This window comes from Martes martes, assembly GCF_963455335.1.
Source record: "Martes martes genome assembly, chromosome: 12".
NCBI classification, from domain to species: domain Eukaryota; kingdom Metazoa; phylum Chordata; class Mammalia; order Carnivora; family Mustelidae; genus Martes; species Martes martes.
This window is the reverse complement of record NC_137900.1, coordinates 94,946,170-94,966,436: the sequence shown is the minus strand read 5'-3', so window position 1 is coordinate 94,966,436 and position 20,267 is coordinate 94,946,170. Positions and strand designations below refer to the sequence as shown.

The 20,267-nt window shown below is 60.5% G+C and overlaps 1 protein-coding gene across 3 annotated transcripts in view; it reads right to left on the bottom strand.

The window, feature by feature from the left end:
• The window catches only part of SARDH (sarcosine dehydrogenase), a 61,203-nt gene that overhangs the window by 25,843 nt on the left and 15,093 nt on the right, over positions 1-20,267 (bottom strand). For all 3 annotated transcript variants that reach the window (XM_080819831.1, XM_080819830.1, XM_080819832.1), the window contains 7 exons: positions 17,754-17,840; positions 17,419-17,509; positions 14,214-14,355; positions 10,879-10,962; positions 8,652-8,765; positions 2,775-2,913; positions 1,183-1,296 (listed from right to left, as the gene is read on the bottom strand). In XM_080819831.1, coding sequence (XP_080675957.1) covers positions 1,183-1,296; positions 2,775-2,913; positions 8,652-8,765; positions 10,879-10,962; positions 14,214-14,355; positions 17,419-17,509; positions 17,754-17,840 — 771 coding nt within the window. The remainder of the gene's footprint in view (positions 1-1,182; positions 1,297-2,774; positions 2,914-8,651; positions 8,766-10,878; positions 10,963-14,213; positions 14,356-17,418; positions 17,510-17,753; positions 17,841-20,267) is intronic.

Genomic DNA, 20,267 nt, shown 5'->3' with positions numbered 1-20,267 from the left:
CCAGCAGCCACCCCAGAGGCCCGGGAGTCCCACCTGCCCTCAGCACCCCTGTCCACCCTGAAGGACTCCATGGCCAGCGAGGCAAACTTGTCCCACCACCCCTGCTCCCCACCAGAAATACAGACTCCATGCAGGCCAGGACATTCTCAGTTGGGTTCGTGGCTATGCCCTTGGTGCCTGGCTCGCGGTGAGCGCTCAGGAGCTAGTACTGAACTCGCGCGCCTGCCCGACTCAAGCACGCCTGCTCCTCGCTCCGCCTCCCTCTCCCAGGGCCCAGGCCAGAGCCTGCTCGCACACGCTGGGGACCTGACTGAGTCCCGTGGAGAATGGCCTGCCTTTGTCGGCCACACAGAGCCAGGCCCGGAGTCGGGGGGCTGCTGGCTTCTCTGAACAGGCCGAGCACTTCTAGCCTACTGACCCTTGCCCTGGACGGCACAGTCAGCCACACAGAAACTGCATGGTTGATGCCTTTCTCCGCTGCAGATCCAATCTCACAGAGGTGACAACGGGGCTCCCGCCTGGAGAAAGAGGGGCTCCCCACTCTCTGCGAACCTCAGCCATCTCTCTTGTTCCCTAGCAGAGACTCTCACAGGACTAGAGATGAGACTGCTCCAGCGGGAACCAGGGGGTAAGGGCAGGGGAAGCGGAAGTGAGGGGAAGCAGATCTGGCTCAGGGCCACAGTCAGGGCTGCAGACAGGGAAGACAGGTACTGAGCTAACTGTCCCTGGGAGCATGCAAGCAAATGTGAAGGGACTGCAGAGGGCCACCCTGTAACAGCTTGAGTACTGAACTGCCCATCTTCCAAGGACCTGCCCCAGCCTGAGTTGGGATTCAGCACAGATGAAAGTCGGCCCCGCACAGAGGCTAGAGACAGAAAGGTGCTAACATCTCCAAGTGAGCCTCCCCCCCCGGCTCACTCTGTTCTGGGCAGACGCGCTGAGCACCCCCACGGCGTGGCTGCTCTGAAACACGGCGGTCTGGACAGGTTCAAAGACAGAACCACGGAGCACTAGAGCTCAGTGTCACTGCCGGAACAAAGCCGACGTTCAGCCTGAACCGAGACCTCTCGTCCCCCAAGTCCCATCCGCTGCAAGCACAATAGGGAATTGCAGCCCTCCCCGTCCGCCCACCAGCAGCAGCCACGAACCCCAACACGGCTCCACCGGCGGGACACCGCTCACCTTCAAATGCAGGGGCCAGGGCGGAGGCCTGGGAGCTGGGGGCCAGGCGGCTGACGGTCAGGTCGCTCTCGGTGCCGCCCCTGTGGTTCAGCATACAGGTGTACACCGTGGAGCCTGGGGGCAGGAGGAAAACCCAGGCTGTGTGAGCCGCTCAGCCGGGCAGCCTCTCGGCACTCCCAAGTCTACATAACCGCGTGACAGGAGGCCCTCAAAAGGCCTCTCCATGCAGTGACGCCACCACGACCCAGTGACCCAGAGAGGGAAGGGCAGGTCCCCCAGTGCTGCTGTCCCCCGAGGAGGAAGGGTCCTGAGTGGAGGTTCTTTCTTCTTGAAATGCCTTGAGCTGGGACCTGGACTCCTCCCATCCCACCCACCACCATGCTGGAAGGTTCTCAGGAGCAGGGATGCTGTCTCACTCACTCTGGGGCGCCCATGCTGGCTGAGCTGAGGCTCCCAATGTGTTCTGAATGAATGACTAGACAGATGGATGAATGAGGAGGGGGGGAAGGGGAAAGTGGATGGAGGGGTGCTGGGCGGGGCTTGGGGGGCAGAAGGCAGTGTGTGGATCAGCAGGAGCTTCTAAGAGGAGGTGAGCAGGGGGTGCATGCGTACGTGGGTAGATGGGTTGGTTGGCTGGGGAACTGGTGTAATGGGCTTTGTGTCCCCCCAAAATGATATGTTGACATCCCAACCCCGAGTACCCGTGAACGTGACCTTATTTGGAAACAGGGCTTTGCAGATGTAATCGCATTAAGATGGTCTTTAAGGCGGGCCCTGATCCAGTATGATGGTGCCCTTACAGGAAGAAGAAAACACAGCGAGATGCCTGTGTGACATCGAGGCGGAGACCGCAGGGACGCACCCACAGCCAAGGAACCCCAAGGACCATCGGCCCCGCCAGGAGCTGGAGAGGCTACTGACGGTCCTACCCATGGTCTCAGAGCAAGCACAGCCTTGCTGCCACCTTGATCGTGACCTTCTGGCCTCTGGATTGTAAGACAACATGGTTTGCTTATTTACAGCCACCAGTTTGGGTGTTTCGTTATAGCAGTCCCAGGACACTAATACAGAGGGGATGGGTTGAGTTTTTAGGTGGATGGACATGTGGGTGGAGCGTAGGTAATATGAAAGGAGATGAAGATCCGAAATATTACACCTACAGGTAAACATTGTTCCTTCTTTTCTTGAGACTCAAATTTATCTGAGCATCCTGTATTTTCATTTCATTCTGGAAACCTTGTCTGGGGAGAGCATTCCTATGGGGGTGACAGTCTTAGGAGACATTTCCTGAAGGCCTGCTGCCTTGTATCCTTTCTGGAACAAAGTAAAGGAGAAGGAGGGAGGGAGGAGGGGAAGGAAGGGCAGGAGGCGGGATAGAAGAAGGTGCAGGGGGCCTAAGGGCTGGGACTTGGCAATGAGGGCAGAGGGGTCCAGATGCAGGGGCATGGGGCCAGCCTCAGGGGCAGAGCCATGAGCTAGAGGAGCCCAGAGGGGACAGGTTCAGCCGGCCAGCGTAGGTGCCCAGAGCGCTGTCCTTGGAGTTCTTCCTGGCACTGGAGTGGGAAAGGAGCATGGTCCTTTGGAGGTCATACCTGGGGGTCGGTTGACATCAGCAGAGAACAGCCAGTCGGCAGCCTTCCTCGCATCCAAGCCCACCAGGTAGAACTTCCCGAAGTAGGACATGTTGAACACAGCAGCAGCCCCTCTGCAGGCCAGACACTCCTTCTTGATCTGTAAAGTTCCACGGAGGAGGGATGCTGTGAGAGCTCTGAGATGTGCCTCCTCTGGGGAGCATGGGCTCTTTGCAGGGCTCTTTGCTGCACACCTGCTCTTAGGGCCCCCTTTGGCCCTCCCAGCTGGAGCACACCATGACCATTCTTCTCAAGCACAGGGAACGCTCTCCAGGGTGGCTCATACGCCATCAAAAAGGCAGTACGTTCAAAAGGATTAAGATCACACACAGCATGTTCTTGGAGCACAATGGAATTTCATTAGGAGTCGACAGTAGGAGGAAAATTGGAGAGATCACATATAAGTGACATTAACCAACACACTCCTGAATAACCAAAGGATCAATGCAAACATTCACGGGGAGTTGGAAAATACATTGAGAAGGATGCCAGTGGAAATGCAGTACATAGAACTGGAGAGAACGAAGTCAGGGCCGTGCTCACAGAGACCTCACAGCTGCAAATGCCTCCGTGGAAAAGAAATCCTCAAATGGATGCCTCAGCTTCCCTCTTGGAGACACTGGAAAAAGAAGAGCGAAGGAAAGATGGAAGGGAAGGAAAGAAGCAAGCTGAAGGAAAGATACAATAAAGACTAGAATGGAATTAAGTGAAAAAAGGGAATAGGAAAGTTGAGAAAATCAGCAAAAGCAAAGTTGGTTCTTTGGAAGGATCAACAAAATTGACAGACCTTCAGTTCGACTCACAAAGAAAACAAGAGTGAGGACTCAAAGTACTAAATCGGGAATGAAAGAGGGGACATCACTACCCACCCTACAGCAATAAAAAGATTATAAGGGAATAGCACACGTACCCGTCCAAAACATGTGAGATAGGAAATGCATGAATTCCTAGAAAGACACAAGTAACAAAAGCTGAAGAAGAAATGGAAAATCTGAACAGATTCATAACAAAACGAGATTGGGTTAATAACTCAAACTCCCTATAAAGAAAATCCCAGGCCCAGATGGCTTCCTTGGTGAATTCTATCAAACATTCAAAGAAGAATTAACGCTGAGTCTTCGCAAAATTAAAAAAAAAAACAAAAACATAAGAGTAAGAAATACTTCCTAACTTGTTCCACAAGGCCAGCATTACCCTAATGCCAAAAGTGGTCAAAGACGCCCCTAGGAAAATGAGGCCAATATCCCTCATGAAAACAGATACAAATACCCTCAAGAAAATACTACTGAACCAACTCCGACAACATGTAAGAATGAACACACACCACAATCAAGAGGGATTTCTCCTGGGAATGGGAGGTTGGTCGGTCATCCCCAGATGAGCTGATGGAAAGGAACACAAAACAGAAACTATATGATCATCCCTATAAATGCTAAAAAAAAAGTACTTGATAGAATCCAACACCTTTCATCATAAAAACAGTCAATAACCCAGGAATAGGAAGGAACTTCCTCAGCCTGATTAAAAGCATGCACAAAAATTCCACAGCCGACATTACACTATAACAGGGAAAGACTGAAAATGCCCCTCCTAAGATTGGAAACAAGATAGCTGTTTGATCTGCTACTTCCACTCAGTACCGTACTGGAGTTTCTAGTCAGTACAGCAATGAGGCTAGAAAAAGGAATAGAAGGCATCAGGCTTGGAAAAGAAGGAGCAAGACGATCTCTATTTGCAGGTGACATGATCTTGCATATAGAAAATCCTAGGAACCCACCAAACAACTATTAAAACTAACAAAATAGTTCAACAAAGTGGCAGGACACAAGGTCAGTGTACAACAGAGAAATACAAACTATTGTTTTATTCTTCATTTCACTAACAATGGACAATCAAAAATGAAATTAAGAAAATAATTCCACTTACACCATCAAAAAGGATTTGTAGATACTCGCACATAAATTTAACAAAACAAGTGCAAAACTTATACTATAAAAACTCGGCAATATTTTTGAAAGAAACTAAGAAGACCTAAATGAAAGGAAAGACGTCCCATGTTTACAAAATGAAGACTTGACTACGGCCAAGATGACAATGCTCTCCAAATTGATCCAGATTCCACACAATCCCCACTAAAATCGCAGCTGGCTTCTTGGCAGAAAAGGACAAACTGATCCTAAAATGCATACGGCAATGCAAGGGACCCAGAATACTTACAACAATCTTGAGAAGGAAGAGACTCATGCTTCACGATTCAAGACTCATTACAATACTGTAATCGAGACGGAGGGCATTAACACAGGACACGCATACAGATCACTGGCATGGGGCTGACGGTCCGGAAATAAGCCCTCACGGTTATGGCCCACTGATTTCCCACGGGGACGCCAAGGCCACGGCCAGGGGGAAGCAGTGATCTTCAACACGCAGCGCCGACACAGCTGGACGGCCGCACGCAAGAAAGGAAGTTGGACCCCTTCCTCACACCATACACAGACCCTAGTCACAGTGGGTCACGGACCTAAGAATAAGAGCTAAAACCACAAAATTCTTAGGAGAAAATATACGCATCCATCTTCGTGGCCTTGGAAAAGGGTGTTAGGAAATGCCCTTCGGAAGCAGAAGCACAAGCAGAAAAAGGAACAACCCATCAGTTGGACTTGGCCAGAACTGAGACCTTTTGTGTGCTGCCAACACCACCACCAAGGAAGGGAAGACAACCCACAGAGCGGGAGAGGATACGTGCCAGGCATAAATCTGGAGAGAGACGTGTACCCTGAATAGAACGAGAACTCTTCTGACTCAGTGAAAAGACCAACAACCTCATTTAAAACGAGCAAGGTATCTGCATAGACATTTCTCCAAAGCGGACGGAGGAATGGCCAGTGAGCACATGGGAAGATGCTCCGCGTCATCGGTCGGTAGGGAAGTGCAACTCAAAACCCCGAGGAGAGACTCTCCACTTCACACCCACCAGGACGGCTAGGATCAAAGAGTCGTAAGTGGTGGCGAGGCCGTGGAGAAGTCAGAACCCTCCGCACGTGGGCGGGGTGTGAAACAGCGTAGCTGCTTTGGAAAACGCTTGGCAGGTCCTCAACACGTTAAGTGGTGAGTTCCCCCATGACCCAGCAATTGCCGGCATCCACCAACACTGCTAGCATGTACCCACGAGAAATGAACACCTAGGTGCACACGAACACCCGTCCATGCACGATCCTAGCGGCACTGTTCACAGCAGCCGAAATGTGGACATAGCTCGAGTGTCCGACCACACACTGTAGCATGTCTGTGGGATGGAAGAGTCCCAGAGCATGGAGCAAAGATGCCCGGATACGCCCGAAAACGTGGATGGACCTGGAACCTTCCGTGCCAGGTGAAAGAAGCCAGGCACGAAAGACCATGCCCTAAAATGTCCCAGCGAGGTGAATCTGTAGGGACAGAAGGAGCTTAGTGGCTGCCTGTGGCTGGGCATGCGGTGGGGAGAGGGTGGGGGGCAGGGGTGCTGGCTAGCGGGCCGGGTTTGTTCTGCAGGTAGACAAAAGTGCTCTAACACCCGCTTGTGGGGACGGCTGCTCTGCCCCGTGAGGCCACTAACAAGCACGGGACTGTATGCTTGAAATGGACAGGTTGTATGGAACGGGAATTCTATCTCGATTAAGCTGTTTTGTTTTGTTTTAAAAAAAAGAGCTTGACTTGGGGCGCCTGGGTGGCTCAGTGGGTTAAAGTCTCTGCCTTGGGCTCGGGTCATGATCTCAGGGTCCTGGGATCGAGCCCCACATCGGGCTCTCTGCTCAGCAGGGAGCCTGCTTCCCCCCTCTCGCTCTCTCTGCCTGCCTCTCTGTCTGCTCGTGATCTCTGTCTGTTAAATAAATAAATAAATAACTCTTTAAAACAAAACAAAACAAAAGAGCCTGACAGCCCTGCTGCAGATGCCCCAGCCAGGTCCTCCCCGTTATCCGCGTGTTTTTCTCCTTGGTCTCCCGTCACCGTGCCCCAGGTTCTTTGCTCTGAACACGTCACCTAGCTGCCAAGCCCAGGTGCCAACCTGATTTTGACGGCAGAAGATGAAACTCTGGCAGCAGAGTTGCCCCCGACCGACCACTCACTGTGCGTCAGGGACCCGTGTCCCCTCCTCCCACCCCACAGTCCATCCACCAACCCGGACAAGGAAACTGCCGCGAGCCTCCTCGCGCTCAGCGCCCTCTGAAGCCCGGGAAGGGGACGAGGTCGGTGGGGGGCGCCGCAGCGGGAAGGCCGCAGACGTGCCCCGGGGCCAGGTCGGTCTAGCGGTGCACGTCTGGTCCGGCTCCGTGTCCGGGGGTACCGCGTGGGTGTATCGGAGTGAGTGGTGAGGACAATTACACCAGGGAAAGCAGTCAAGGCCCTGGTCAGGCTTCCCCAGGAGAGCTGAGCCCCCACCTGGCCCGCGCCACTCCGGAGCCCCCCCGCCTCCACCCTCTGCAGACACCCCTCCCCTCTGGGGCGCTCCCGCACCCGTCAGGTCAGGCTCCGCGGGAGCCTCGCTGACGCTGCCGGGGCTGCAGAGCAAACCCAGACCAGTCTCCGGGCTGAGTCTCGTCTCCCCGGGCTGGGGAGGTGCCAGCGCCCAGAACAAGTGCATGTTTCATCCTTTGGGACCGTTCAGGCGCATTTGCGGGGGCTGACTGAAGCCACCCAGCCAAGCTGGCATCCCCTCGGGGCTCCCACGTCCCCGAGGGCCAGACGTCCTGCCGGCCCTAGGCGGTGTGGGTGCTGAAGCGCCAGACGGGAGCCCCCTCGTGCCCCGAGAGGCGGCGCCGGGATTCCGGGAGCTTCTGGAGGCACGTGCCTCCTGCCTCCACTTCCCAGGCCCTCCCCCGAGCCTCCGCCGGGAGAACGAGCTTGGGGGAGGCCACGGGACCACCTGCAGGCTTTGTGAGGCTCGGTGCAAAACGGAACTGCGGACCGCGGTTCCAAAAGTATGCACAGTTTCGAGATGGCGACAGCAGAGTGTTAATCAGGGGGCAGGGCCCCACTGAGCCCGGGCCCCAGGTGGTCTCGTAGGCTCACACCCAGGAAGCCGGCTGGCCGCCTGCCCCCTGGGGCCGCCTCCCAGGCCCCCACATTAGGGGGCGGCTGAGGCCGTGCTCCTGCCCCGGGGGCAGCCACCGGGACAAGAGCTGGTCCCTGTTCTGCTGGGTGATCCCTTTACCAAATGGCTGGGCCGCTCGGCAAGGAAGCTGGTGTCGTTTTCTGCGGAAGCCACCCATGAAAACGTCTCTGCGTGGTGCAGACTACGGGGGGTGGTCAGGCCCCAAGTCCTTGTCACCCCCCCGGAGCTGGAGTCAGGCACTCAGGCCGGGGCAATGAGCGGCCGGGTTCGCCATCTGACCAGGCTCAGCTGCCCACTTCTGCAGCCGGGAGTACCCTAAGCAGACCCCAGACCGTGGACCCTCTGCTTGTCCCCTGGAGGGGCCCGTCTGGGCTCTCCGTATCCTGGATCTACGCTGCAAGAGGGAGGGAACCCACCACGCTGGGCCTGGAGGAAGGAGCGAGTCACTCACATGGTCTCGCACGAGCTCACCGCAGAACAGCTCCAGGGCAGGGGGGTCGAGGCTCAGAGAGGGGCAGCCCCTGGCCTGGGGCCACACAGCCAGCCCGTCCCGGCTGCATGAAGCAGTAATGCTGTCCTCAGGCCTATCCGCGGGCCAGGCCAAGCCTCGGTACGGAGCAGGGCAGCGGGGGAAACATCACTGAATTCTCCTCAAAACAGAGTCAGCCAAGCATAGGGGTGCACAGGACGGAGCCCCCAGAGCCTCCGGCTCCACCAGGGATGGGGGTGGGGGGCTGGGCACTGACCACGTCGTGGTGCGGCGGAAAGTCGAACGTGTACTCGTCCCCAAGCAGGCGGCCGTAGGCGTAGTCTCTGTGCGCCTGGTTTCCGTAGGCCCCGTAGTAGTCGTACTGCAGAACCTGGGGGACGACACATGTGTCACCGTCCTCCTACTCCTCCCTTCCCTCTGTCCTTCCCTACACGCGCACGCACACGCATACGCGCACACACACGCGCTCGGCTTGGCGGGCAGGGAGCCGGCTCCCACAGGGGCGGGCATGGGGCGGGCATGGAGCGGACGATCTGGTCCAACCTCACCGAGCCGCCTTCTGGAGGGCTGTGCTGTGCGTGCGGGGGCGGGGGAGGGGACGGGGCTCAGGCCGTCCGTGATCCCTCCCTGGGATGACACCCTAATCACCCTGGTGGTGGGTCTGAGAGCCGGTGTCGGGCTGTGCCGTTGGGGCCCAGAAGGACGGAGAGCAAGTTGGGTGGGGGCAGGGTTGGGAGAGACCAGGGCTGACGGGGAGGCAAGGGGTCGCTCAGGGCCCCCGTCAGGGCTTTCGGGGCAAGGCTAAGGCAGCGGGATAAGGCCCCGGCACCAGCCCATTGAGGGCGACAGAGTTGAGGGTCCAACGCCATTGCCATGGCAATCAGGACCACACCACGCTCCGAGGGCCTCAGGCTTCCAGGGACGGAGCTCCTTTCTATAGACGGGAAATGGAGGCAGAGAGCTTCTAGCTTGCCCTAGGTCACAAGCAAGGACCAGACAGGCCTGGCATAGACCTGGGGGCAGGTGGGCCCCAGAGGCTGAGTCCTCCGCGGCCACTTGCCGTGGCCTGTCCTGCACCTGTCAGCAGCTCTGAGATGCCCACAAGCCAAGAGGCCCCGCCCCACCCCTGCCGCTTCTGAGTGAGCCGGTCGGCTGTCACCTGGCAGCACGGCCACCCCGCCCAGCCTCCTTTCCCCAGCAAGAGCCGAGTGCAAGATTCTGACTGCGCTGGGCCGCTCGGCTGCCCTGGGAACCCCCTCAAGCCCTGGCATCTGGGGCGGGGCCTCTGCACAGTCATCTCTCTGCCCAGCAGGTGCAGCTCCCACAGGCCCCTGAGGCCCCAGAACGGACATTCCAGGTCGCTGTAGCCTGGCCGGGCATCCGGGATTTGGATGTCACCTCGTGCCCTCCCAGGTGAGAAGGTGCAGAGCCTGCCCATCTCCAGATCAAGGGAATGGTCCCGATCCCTGCTCCGGTGTCCTCTATTCTCCCATGGGACAGGCCAGCTGGCATGCAAAGGGCTCTGCCCAAGGCCCATCCTGTCCTCGTGGCCCCAGCCTCTCAGCCTCCTGGGGACAGGCCTGCCCCCCAGCATCTTCGAGAGCCTGTCTCCTCTGTCCTCAGGTGTCTCACGGTTTGCCTGTCCCTGCAGTGATTCGGACCTCGAGGGGAGCTCCGTGCTCCTGGGCAGGGAGCAAGGGTCTCTACAGGCCGATGGGAGACGGGGCCAGTGACCGCTGGGCCGTAGCGAGCTCTGCTTTCTGCCTCGCTTGCCTCAGGATGCCCTGGGAGCGGCCTTGGGCCCTGGGTTGCTATGGAGATGGGAGGAGGTTGCGCAGGAAGGGGACTGGGAAACAGAGCAGCGGGAGAGGGATCTCAGTTTGCACAAATCTGGATCAAATACTCTCCCTCCGACTGAGCTGGAAGCATCACCACACCTGCTCCAGCAGACCCCAGCCCCGAGCTTTATGGGCGGGACGGCGCGGCTTCTCTTTTGACGGCCCCGGGGCCAATGGGAGGCATGGGGGGGCGGGGGGAGCCCCCAGGAGGGCACCAGAGGCCAGGAGGCTGTGAAATCCCAACTTACAAACTAACGCAGAATGCCTAATTTGGGGCTAAGTCCTCCTACTAACATAAAATACCAGTTGCAGTTGCCAAAAATATATGAACAAAATTATGAGAAGACGCGCTAATTTCTCCTACACACGGGCGGGGGCTGCGTTGTGCACGGCCTCCTCACTGTGGCACACCAGCGTTCTCCGGGCCCCAGGCTTCTCAGAGCCCCAGAAGGCCTGGCTGCTGGGGCCATGAATGACAGCCCCGGGGGACATCAGCAGGGGAGGGGCTTAGGGCAGAGCCGCAGGGGCTCAGCCTTCCTGCACACAAGATGACTCACCCTCCCCACAGACCCCACCTGGGCTGGCAGCCGCAGGTGGGATGGGGGACGGTCGTGGAGGGGGACCCGGCCCAGGGGGCCTACTCACCGGAGCTGTGCCTTGGGGAGTAAACCATCCCGGCCGCTCCCAGCCCTGTCGCTCCTGGAACACACAGCCTCGGGCGAGTAGCTCCTGGGTAGGGGTGGGGAACAAGCACCCTTCAGGCCGGGCCAGACTACCCCCAGGCAGGGCAGCCAGTGACCCCCCAGGGAGCAGAGGGCAACGAGGTCCTCGAGGTGGGACCCAGGACCCCATGCCTGCCCCAGAGCCCCGCCCCAGCTCCCCCTGCCCCACTCCAAGAGTCCCAGCCTACTGAGAGACCTTCTCCTAGGGACAGAATTGCACCCCCAAACTCCTATGTTAAAGCCCTAACTCGCAGTGGGGCTGCATTTGGAGACAGGGCCCATGAGGAGGGGTTAGGGTGGAGTGCGGTCATGGGGTGGGGCCCTGATCCCAGGGTGGGAGGGCCCGGCAGTGCCGCCCCCAACAGGGTGGACACAGCAAGACGGCAGCCCTGGGCAGTAGGAAGACGGGCTGCACCTGCAGCCGGGCAGCAGCACCGGGCTCTGGGCCTCCCGGGCTCCAGAACAGGGAGAAGGGATGTCTATGGTCTCAGCAAGCCCCGTCTGCGCTGTGTTGTTCCAACAGTGGGAAGAGGCCAGCAGTCTCCCTCCTAGGTGCCCCCCCCGCCCCAAGAGAAGTGACAACAGGGACACAACGGGGCTCTGCGCACCCCTGCCCACAGCAGCAGGTGGCAACCGCCCAGCAGCAGACGGTCGGTGACCGAGCGCGGTGACTCCGCTCGGCAGAGCAGGGCCCGGCCCTGAAGAGCAGTGGCGTCCGACACGCGCCGCACCACGGGCGAGCCTCTAGCACACGGGCCGGGAAAGGAAGGTCACGTGTCGCTCGGCTTCCCTCACATGCAATGCCCACCGCAGAGACAGAAAAACCCGGGGGTGGTTTTTCTAGGCGGGGCCGGGGGCGGGGAGAATGGGGAAGCCCTGCGTCACGGGCACGCGGTCCCCTTTCCAGGGCGGTGATGGCCGCACAGCATCGTGAATGTCCTTATCTCCTGAATCATGCGCTTCAACGCGGTTGAAATGGCAAATTTTATGTGTCCTTCACCGCGAGACAAAAATGTAGCAGCCTAAATTGGTTTCCTGGGCCCAGCTCACACGTGCCTGCGTGCGGGGACCACCCCCGCAACACCGAGCAATTCTCAGACACCAGGACTGTGTCCAAGAATCCGGCTCCGTTCCAATGCTGTCTGCCCCGGGACGGTATCAGAGTCCCCGGGTGGGGGCCACGTCCCTCAGGGCTGACCCCCACTCTGGGCTGTCACCTGTGCTCCGGCCGGGGGCCAGGCCCCCCAACTCGGGTGGCACAGATTCACTAGAGCAGCTCACACGGCTCCGAGGCTGTTTCACCCCCTGGATCGCCGGTGCACTGCAGGAGGTTAGAGCTCAGGGACAGCCAGACACAAGCGGGACAAGCGGGACGTCAGGCCAAGTGTGGGGGAGGGTGTAGGGCTTCCGGGCCCCTCCGGGCGCCACTCTGCCCAAATCTCCACGGGCTCCCTAGCCCAGAAGCTCTCTGTGCCCCTCCTTTGGGGTTTTTAGGAAGGCGTCATTACACAGGCACAACTGATGGAAGCAGTGGCCACTGGTGATTGAGTCCACCTGCCGCCCCCCCTTCCTCCCCAGAGGCCAGGGGTAGAACAGGACGTTCCGGTCCCCTAATTGCGCGGCTTCCAGCCGGGTTCCCTGGCAGGCAGCCTCCTTCCTTAGGTTGGGCCCAAAGCCACTATTAACGTAACAAAAGGCACCTTTATGGCTCTCATCACTTAGGAAATTCCAAGGGTTCGGACCTTCCTACCAGACAGGGAACTGGACAGAGACCGTACCTATTCCTTATTCTAAGTCACAATATCGCAAGGACACAGTAAAGTCCTAGAGCGGCAGATTTCTTTGAAAATCAATTTGGTCTGGGGAAGGAAAGACAACCGCCGCTCGCGTTTGGAAGGGGCCTGTGTCCACCTGCGGCCCCGCCCAACAGGCAACGGGGCCGGAGCCCCAGGCTGAGCAGCTCCAGAAGCTGGGGCTGGCCGGGGTCCCGAGGCTCTGGACCGGCCGCCTCTGCGGCTTCCCGTGGGCCACCCAGACCCCGAGCAGGGAGGGAAGGGGCCAAGGTAACACTGCCAACCGGTGACACCCCAGAAATGTCCTCTTCGGACATCCACGGGGGCAGCAGCTGAGGACACAAAAGATCACCTGCAGTGAGTGGCAGAGGCGTGTGCATCGGGGGAGAGTCCCCTCCCCAGGAGGGAAACAGGGGGGCTAGGCTCTTCTAATAAAACAATGCATGGCCGGGACGCGTCATGGGCAGGGCTGACAGCGTGGGAAGGCGGAATCGTGAGGGGATTCAAACTCCTCCCTGGGCACGGGGTGAGCTGGCTCCTGCGCGTGCCCTTCGGGCAAAGCTGTGCACTTCTGAGCAGTCGTTATGAGCCCCCCTGTTTCCACGGCCAGCCAAGCAAGCCCTATGTTCGCTGGGGAGGCCATGGAGCCCTCAGGATCCATGCAGGGTGAATAAAGACCCGGGCAGGCTGGGGAGAGCCGGAGTCTGTGTGGGGTCCGAGACCATTGCTGGCCCCCTAAGCTGAGCCAAAGGGCAGGGCAGCCCGGGAACCACTGATGTCTTTGGGCCTCTCCCCAGGAGGTGCAGGGGACACTGGGTCCCTCTGGGGTCCAGGTCCTGGAGTCCCAGATGAAGGAGGTTCCTTTATTCAGCTCGACACTCCCTGCTCCCGGAGCCTGCCCCTCCTGCCTCCCCCCTCATCTACCCATTCAACAAACGTCCCCTGAACAGTAGTATGAGTCAGGCTCTGGGCTCCGCTCAGGAACCAGAGACACGACAGCACAGCTCCCCAGCCCACGGCCACAGAGAAGCAGAGCTTGCAAAGGCTGGGGGCACAGGGCAGGTGCCTGGCCTTTGGGGGGGCCCGCGAGAGTGCACAGGGCCAGGCCCCAGGAAGGGCATCCGATGGTGGGTTTTATCATACAGGTAGAAGCTGGCCAGGGAGGAAAGGCAGCCGAAACAGCCCCCCTCCACCACCCCCCACCCCGAGCAGGAGCACGTCTCCACGGCACACCCTCCTCTGACATGGGACCTGCTGATGCTGACACCCACCAACGCACCTGCCATTCCGGGGCCCTGCCACCAGCAGCCAGCAAGGGCTCTGAGCACATTCTGCCGGGAAGACCCTGGGAATGACCGAGCCCCCCATCGCCTCGCCTGCCCAGCAGCTGGGGCGCCACATGCCCTCCGGTCACCCCAGTCCCGTGGGCGTCCTGCGGGTCACCGCGCTCGTCAGGGGGCCGTACCTCGTGCAGGGGGTCGGTCCTCATGTTGCGTCCCGCCAGGGGCTCGTCGTGGGGGAAGACCACAGAGTAGTTCTTGGCGTAGGACTCGTGGCTGCGCTCTCGGATCCAGCGGCGGTGGTCCGTGAGCCGGGGATGGAAGCGCCTGTCGCGGATGGAGGGGCCCGTCACTGCTGCACGGGCCCGGGACGGGAGGGCTGGCCCGGGATCCAGGACAAAGCTGGACCCTCACCCCTCCGCCAGAGTCCTCCCCGAGGCGTGGGCTCAGCAGGGGGGCCGGGCTCTGCTCTCCTGCCGGGGCTCTCCTCACTGCGACCCCCGCCCACCACACCAGGCTCCCTCCAGCCTTCCTGAGGCCACAGCAGTCAGAGCCTCCCAGCGGCTGGTCCATCTGGTCTCCGTGGACAGCCGTGGCTGCCCCAGCCGACTGCACAGCCGCCGGCCCACCTGTGTCCGGGGCCCCCAGCCCCACCCCCGCACATACCCACTCTCAGACCCCCGCTCGGACCCGCCACCCCGGCTGTCCCTCCCCCCACTGTCCACCTGCTGGCATCTCACGCATCCCCCAGGCCCTAGGTCCTTGTCCGTGTTTCATCCTCCCAGTGATCCCTGTCCCAGCCTCGTCAGGGCTAACTGACGCTTACTCTGCACACAGTTCTAGAGAGCAACGTTCTGCCTGGGGCAGGGGTGAAGCTACAGACAGGAGCCTAGGACTGCGGATACTATCACTAGGCATCCCGAGGATGCCCGGAGCTCCCGTCTGGTGCAGGACCAGGGCTGAGCGCGAGTCTGCGGGAATGTCTGCGGGAACCTCGCTGTTCACCCCGCAGCCCCTGGAGGGAGAGGAGGGCGAGGGAGCCACGGAGCTGGGCCAAGGGTCTGGGGACGGTTCCTGGACGAGAAGCGGTGTGCAGGGCGTGGGTCTGGAAATCCGCAGCCGCCGTTGGAGGGGCGGAGATGGGGAGGCAGGAGGCTGGGAGGTCTGGCCTCCGCTGATGGCCACTCTGGTGACTCCCGCCAGTCACTAGGAGCTGACGTGGTTCTCCTGGGATGGGACTCCTGACCCTCCCATCAGCTTTGAGGGTGTGAGTCCTGGACGAGAATGGGGATAGGCAGCTGGGGGGTCTGGGGAGCTGGGTTCCTTCTTTAGGCCTCCAGGACGTTAGAGGAAGCCGGACCCAGGGCAGGCCTGGGTGATCCCAACACTGACAGATGTGACCCCTCCGGCTGGCGTCCCGCCGGCCAGCACCGCCTGCCTCTCCGCTCATATCTGTGCCCGTGTGCGCATGGCAGGGACGCGGGTTCAAGTTCAGCCGGAGCACGACTGGAGACCGGCAGGGGAATGGACCACGCCCTGTGTCCACGCAGACCTGGCCGCGGTGTCCATCCCATGAGCAGGTGGGCAGGGGGCCTGCGGCCAGGGCCAAAGCCAGGGCTAGGGTCCAGCCACCCTCCTCACTCAGAGAAGGAATGACTCCTCCTCCCCACTTATTGGGACCCCAATGAGTTGCGCTAAAAATCACAGCTCGCACTCCAGACCCTGCCCAGGCCAAGCACTGGGGTGAGCACCGTGCATACGAGACTCAGACGCACTCTGCTGAAAGGTGGGTCACTGCTCCCAACCCACAGATGGGAAAACCACCTGCCTGAGCCACGAGGGTGGCTGGACTAGTTCGCTGCCCCCGCCTCGATGCACCAGGCCCCAGCTCTTAGGGGCTCCCTCCCCGTACCCTCTGCCTCCTAACCCGTGACCTCCAGGCCCCAGCCTGCGAGCCATAAGCCAGCCCACGAGATGCTCCTGCCAGGGAAGGCAGCCGACGGACGGAGGGAAGCCCAGACCCCCTTCTGCCCAGGCCGGGGCCTTGGCCAGCCCAGACCTAAGGCCGCCCGCTGACTCCAGGACTGTGCACCCCCTCCCTGCTGGGCCTCCCTCAGCCCAGGAGGGGTGCAGGCAGGCCAGCCTCGTCCTGCAGCCGTGGACGCCGCGGCACCGGGAAGCTGCCCCCCGAGGCCCGGGGTGAGCCCTGGCGGGTGGGTCTGTTCCAGGGCCGAAGCACTCGCCTGCCGGGGAGGTCAGAGCCCGGCCCGGCTCCGGCTCGTGCCCTGCATGACCAGCAGACAGGCGGCCGCCCCCACCGGCGCCTCCTTTCACTGTTTGCAGCAGGAGGGGCTTGGGCCGGCCCGTCCCCGAGGCTCCTCACAGCTATCGTTTCTGGAACATTCCTCTCTTGGGAAAGCGTGGGCGCAGCCCCAGTCAGGCTCTGAGGCAGCCACAGCGCAGACTGCCGTGCCAGGCGCCGTGGAGGGGGTGGCAGTCGGGGAATCTCAGTGTCTGTCTGTCTGTCTGCCTCTGTGCGGGCCAGATATCCCCCTCACACACACACCCCACCCCCGCAGTGGGTGTAATGTCCTCATCAAGCCAGGAAGGGGCAAGGTTAGCAGAGCAGGGGGCACGAGCTGAACCACCCCTACGGGGCCGCCCGGGTCCCCCCAGGGAGGCTGTCTGCCGGGACCAGTGACGGTGGAGCGGGGGCCCCTCCAAGCTGCTGCCTGTGGACCCCAGCCCTCTCAGCTCCCACCCTGCGGGCCGTGGCTGGGAGAGTCTCCCCCCGCACTGCCCGTCGGCGGAGGGTGGTGCAGACCAGGCTGCCCCCAGCTCTGACGTCAGCTCCCCTCCACCTGGGCTCGGGTCTGTCTGGGCTTCCTTGCAGACATGCTTCAGAGCAAACTACCGACCCAGACGCATTCGCTGCTCCCAACACTGGCAGCACGTAGCGTCATGACCCGGGGGTCCCAGAGAGGCAATGGCTCGGCCTTGGGTCACACTTATCCCTATCACCGGATGGCATCTCTGCTCAGGGCTGTCTGCCACCCAGCCTCCGCCTGTGGACGGACAATAACCAGTGCAGCCTCGCTTCCTGGGCCACGCGTGCGGTCCCTCCTGCTCCCCAGGCCTCAGTCGCCCCATCTGCAAAGTGGGATGACGTGATCCCGTTGTTGATCCTGGAGCTATCCGGAGGGTCAAGCAGGACGCTGGCACAAGAAATCCCGGAAGCTATCAAGGGCCGTGGATCTGCCAACCCCAGGCCCCTGCTGACACCTCTTCCAAGAAGCCCTCTGGATTTCAGGGAAGGCTCCTTTCTAAAGAGCCCTTGCCATGTACCCCACTCTACCGAATCCTGGGGCACAGGTTCTGGTAGACACTCGCCTGATATCATAGCTGTACATGTCCTTCTCCGGGCGCCCGTGGACAATCCAGTGGGCCAGCTCCCGCCCACAGCCTCCGCCCAGCATCATTCCTGGCAGGGGTGAAGCCAGAGGTCTGCCGTGGTCCCGGAGCCCTCACCCAGCGCCCACAGCCGGCATCACCCCTCCCCTAGCCCTGGATCTCACACCTGGGGTGTTGTGCACCTGCTAATAGGACCTCGCCCCTCCCTGCCAGCCTCCTCCGCACCACCCCCTTGCCAGGATCCACCTCCGCTCTGTCTGGGGGAGCTGGGAGGGGCAGGGGCGGGGGTGCAAAGTGGCGGCCCTTGCACTCACCTGCACTGTTGAAACCACAGCCCAGGTAGAATCCTCGGAGTTCGGGCGCCTCCCCCATGAGGGGCTTGTGGTCAGGCGTGAAGGACTCTGGAAGGAAGGGGGCCTGACGCTGCCTCCAGGCCACGTGCCTCCAGGGCAGGGTCTCCCGAGACAGCAGTGACCAGAGTGGGGTCTGCTGGTGCCTCCTTCATCCAGGCCTTCCCCATCCTCACGACTCAGCTCAACGCCGCTTCCTCCGGGGAGCCTCCCTAATTGCCCCTGCCACATTCCCAGGCTCCTCAGCATTTATGGCCAGAAGCAACCAGCTGGGAGAGGACTCTGCCTTGCAGAGTCCAGGTTTGTCTCACGACTGTCACCATTCTCCTGCTGGTGAGGGGCCTCTCCCCAAGCCCCCGTCACAGGGCGAGGCTCTCCCTCACCGCGCCACCTTCCTGCTGTGTCCTGCTGCTCGTCTGTGCCCACTGGACCAGGAGAACCGTGAGGGCAGGGACCGGGCTTCACTCACCCCTGTGTCTCAAGGCCTAGCACAGGGCCCACCACACAGCAGGTGCCTGATAAATGTTCGCTGAATGAAGGAATGATCCTAAGTTCTTTGGGAGAGGGACGGGGGCTTCTGCTCCTGCCTGTTGCTGGCGGGTCACCCGCAGAGGCCAGGGCATGATGGCGAGGGACCCTCGGACATCATCATGAAGAGCTGAGCTTTGCAGACAGTCCTGGGTTCGAACCCTGCTTTACTCCTTCCTAGCTGGGTGCCCTTGGGCCAGTCACTTCTCTCCGAGCCTTAGTGTCCTCATCTGTAAACCTGGGAGCACAGCACTTCCTTCCGGGGCTGTGAGTCAGCCCATCTGCAAATACTTGTAGCCCCCGTGTCTGTGCTCCAGGCTCGGCTCTGAACGAGACCAGTCCCAGCCCTCAGGGAGCTGACCAGACAGTGATGGATGCAGGAAATAAACAAATAAGCAAAAGAGAATGTTTGGTAAGAAAACAGAGTGGAGGAGAGGGTGGTGAGGGACTCCTGACAGCCCTTCCTGACAGGTACCACGGTCACCAGGGAGAGATGAGGAAACCCTGGGAGGCGGGGTCTCTCTATCCCAGTCCCCTGCTAGTGAACCCTGGATGCCGGAGCGACGCTCAGGGCTGCCCGGCCCCCGGCCCAAGTTCCTAACCTCTGTGCAGCTCTGCTCCCTGCGGGGGGAGCAGGCCTGACCTGGGGGGCGGCATCTGAGGCCACTCCCGTCTATGGGACCTGGGGGAAACTTCCAACCAGCTGGAGAGGGGGACACCCCAGAGAGGGGGAAACCCCAGAGGTCTGAAAGACAGAGTTGGGGTGGCTGAGGGAGGGTCAGAGAAGGCAGAGAGCATCAGGACGGGAGCTTCCCAGGGGGCCCCATGAACCCTTGGGCAGAGCGGGGATGTTTCCCACCCGGGGCCATGGGAGGACAGGAAGATCAGAACAGCCTCATGGGGCAAGTCAGGAGAGAGTTTCGGGGTCGAGAGTCTCTTGAATGTTTAACAAATGACTCAAGCCTGTACAACATGAGGCTGCAGGAAGACGGGATGTCTGGCTGCACAGACAGGGGCCCCCACCTTGGCGGTGACCTCCGGGACCTGGAATGGGAGCTCTGCCTGCCCCCAGATTCCCCAGAGTCAAGGGGGCCTGGGACTTCCGAGTTCTGTTCTGGAAGCCAAAGGCCGCTGACCGCGCTTGTGCTCCCCGGCAAGAGAGAGGCTGATCTCCGCCGTGAACCCTCCCTCCCAGGCAGGAGACCAGACACAAGATGTCCTCACAGCACCTCGCCTTTGTGGGAGCAGTGACTGCCCGGGCTAATTAAACACGATGCTCCCGGGTGACCCGCACTCCCGGGATTGTCTCGGGCCTGTGCTGCTCACCGCCAGCCCCTCGCAAGCCCGGGGAAGCCGCTGGGGGGTGGGTAGGCAGTGAGACTTCGGCCCACGGCCCACGCCCGGTGCTTCTAACCTGCTCACTACGGCTGGGCTTCCTGAGAGCTGAACAGATTAGAGCCGCCCTGGCTGGCGGCCGTGTCGATGCCAGGGGCACGGAGGGAGAGGGCGGGACTCCTGCAGGCCACGGGCCCCCGGCATCAGAACCTGCCCCTCTCCTGGCCCGGCCTGCCCCTTGCTCCCTGAGTGGCTGTGGACTACCCCTTCCTCCCTAGCCTCTGGCTGTCCCCTTCCCCTCAGGGGACTCACAGCAGTTTGCTGGCCCAGCCGTGCCCTGCACCTAACATGTGGCTCTCCTTCGTGCTCCACGCCTGCTGAGTAAGTGCTCTGTCACCCATTTCACAGAGGAGGACACTGAGGCACGGGAACTGAGTCTCAGACACAAACTTTCCCCTTGGGACAGCACCGTATCCTTCAGGGACTCTCTCCCCAGCCCTGATGTGGGCCAAGCTGGCCCCGCCCATTTTCTGCCTTGATTGACGATGAAAGAGACCCCACACGTGCCAGGGAGGAAGGGGGGCAGAATAGGGCGCGTGTGGTTCTGCTGGAGCC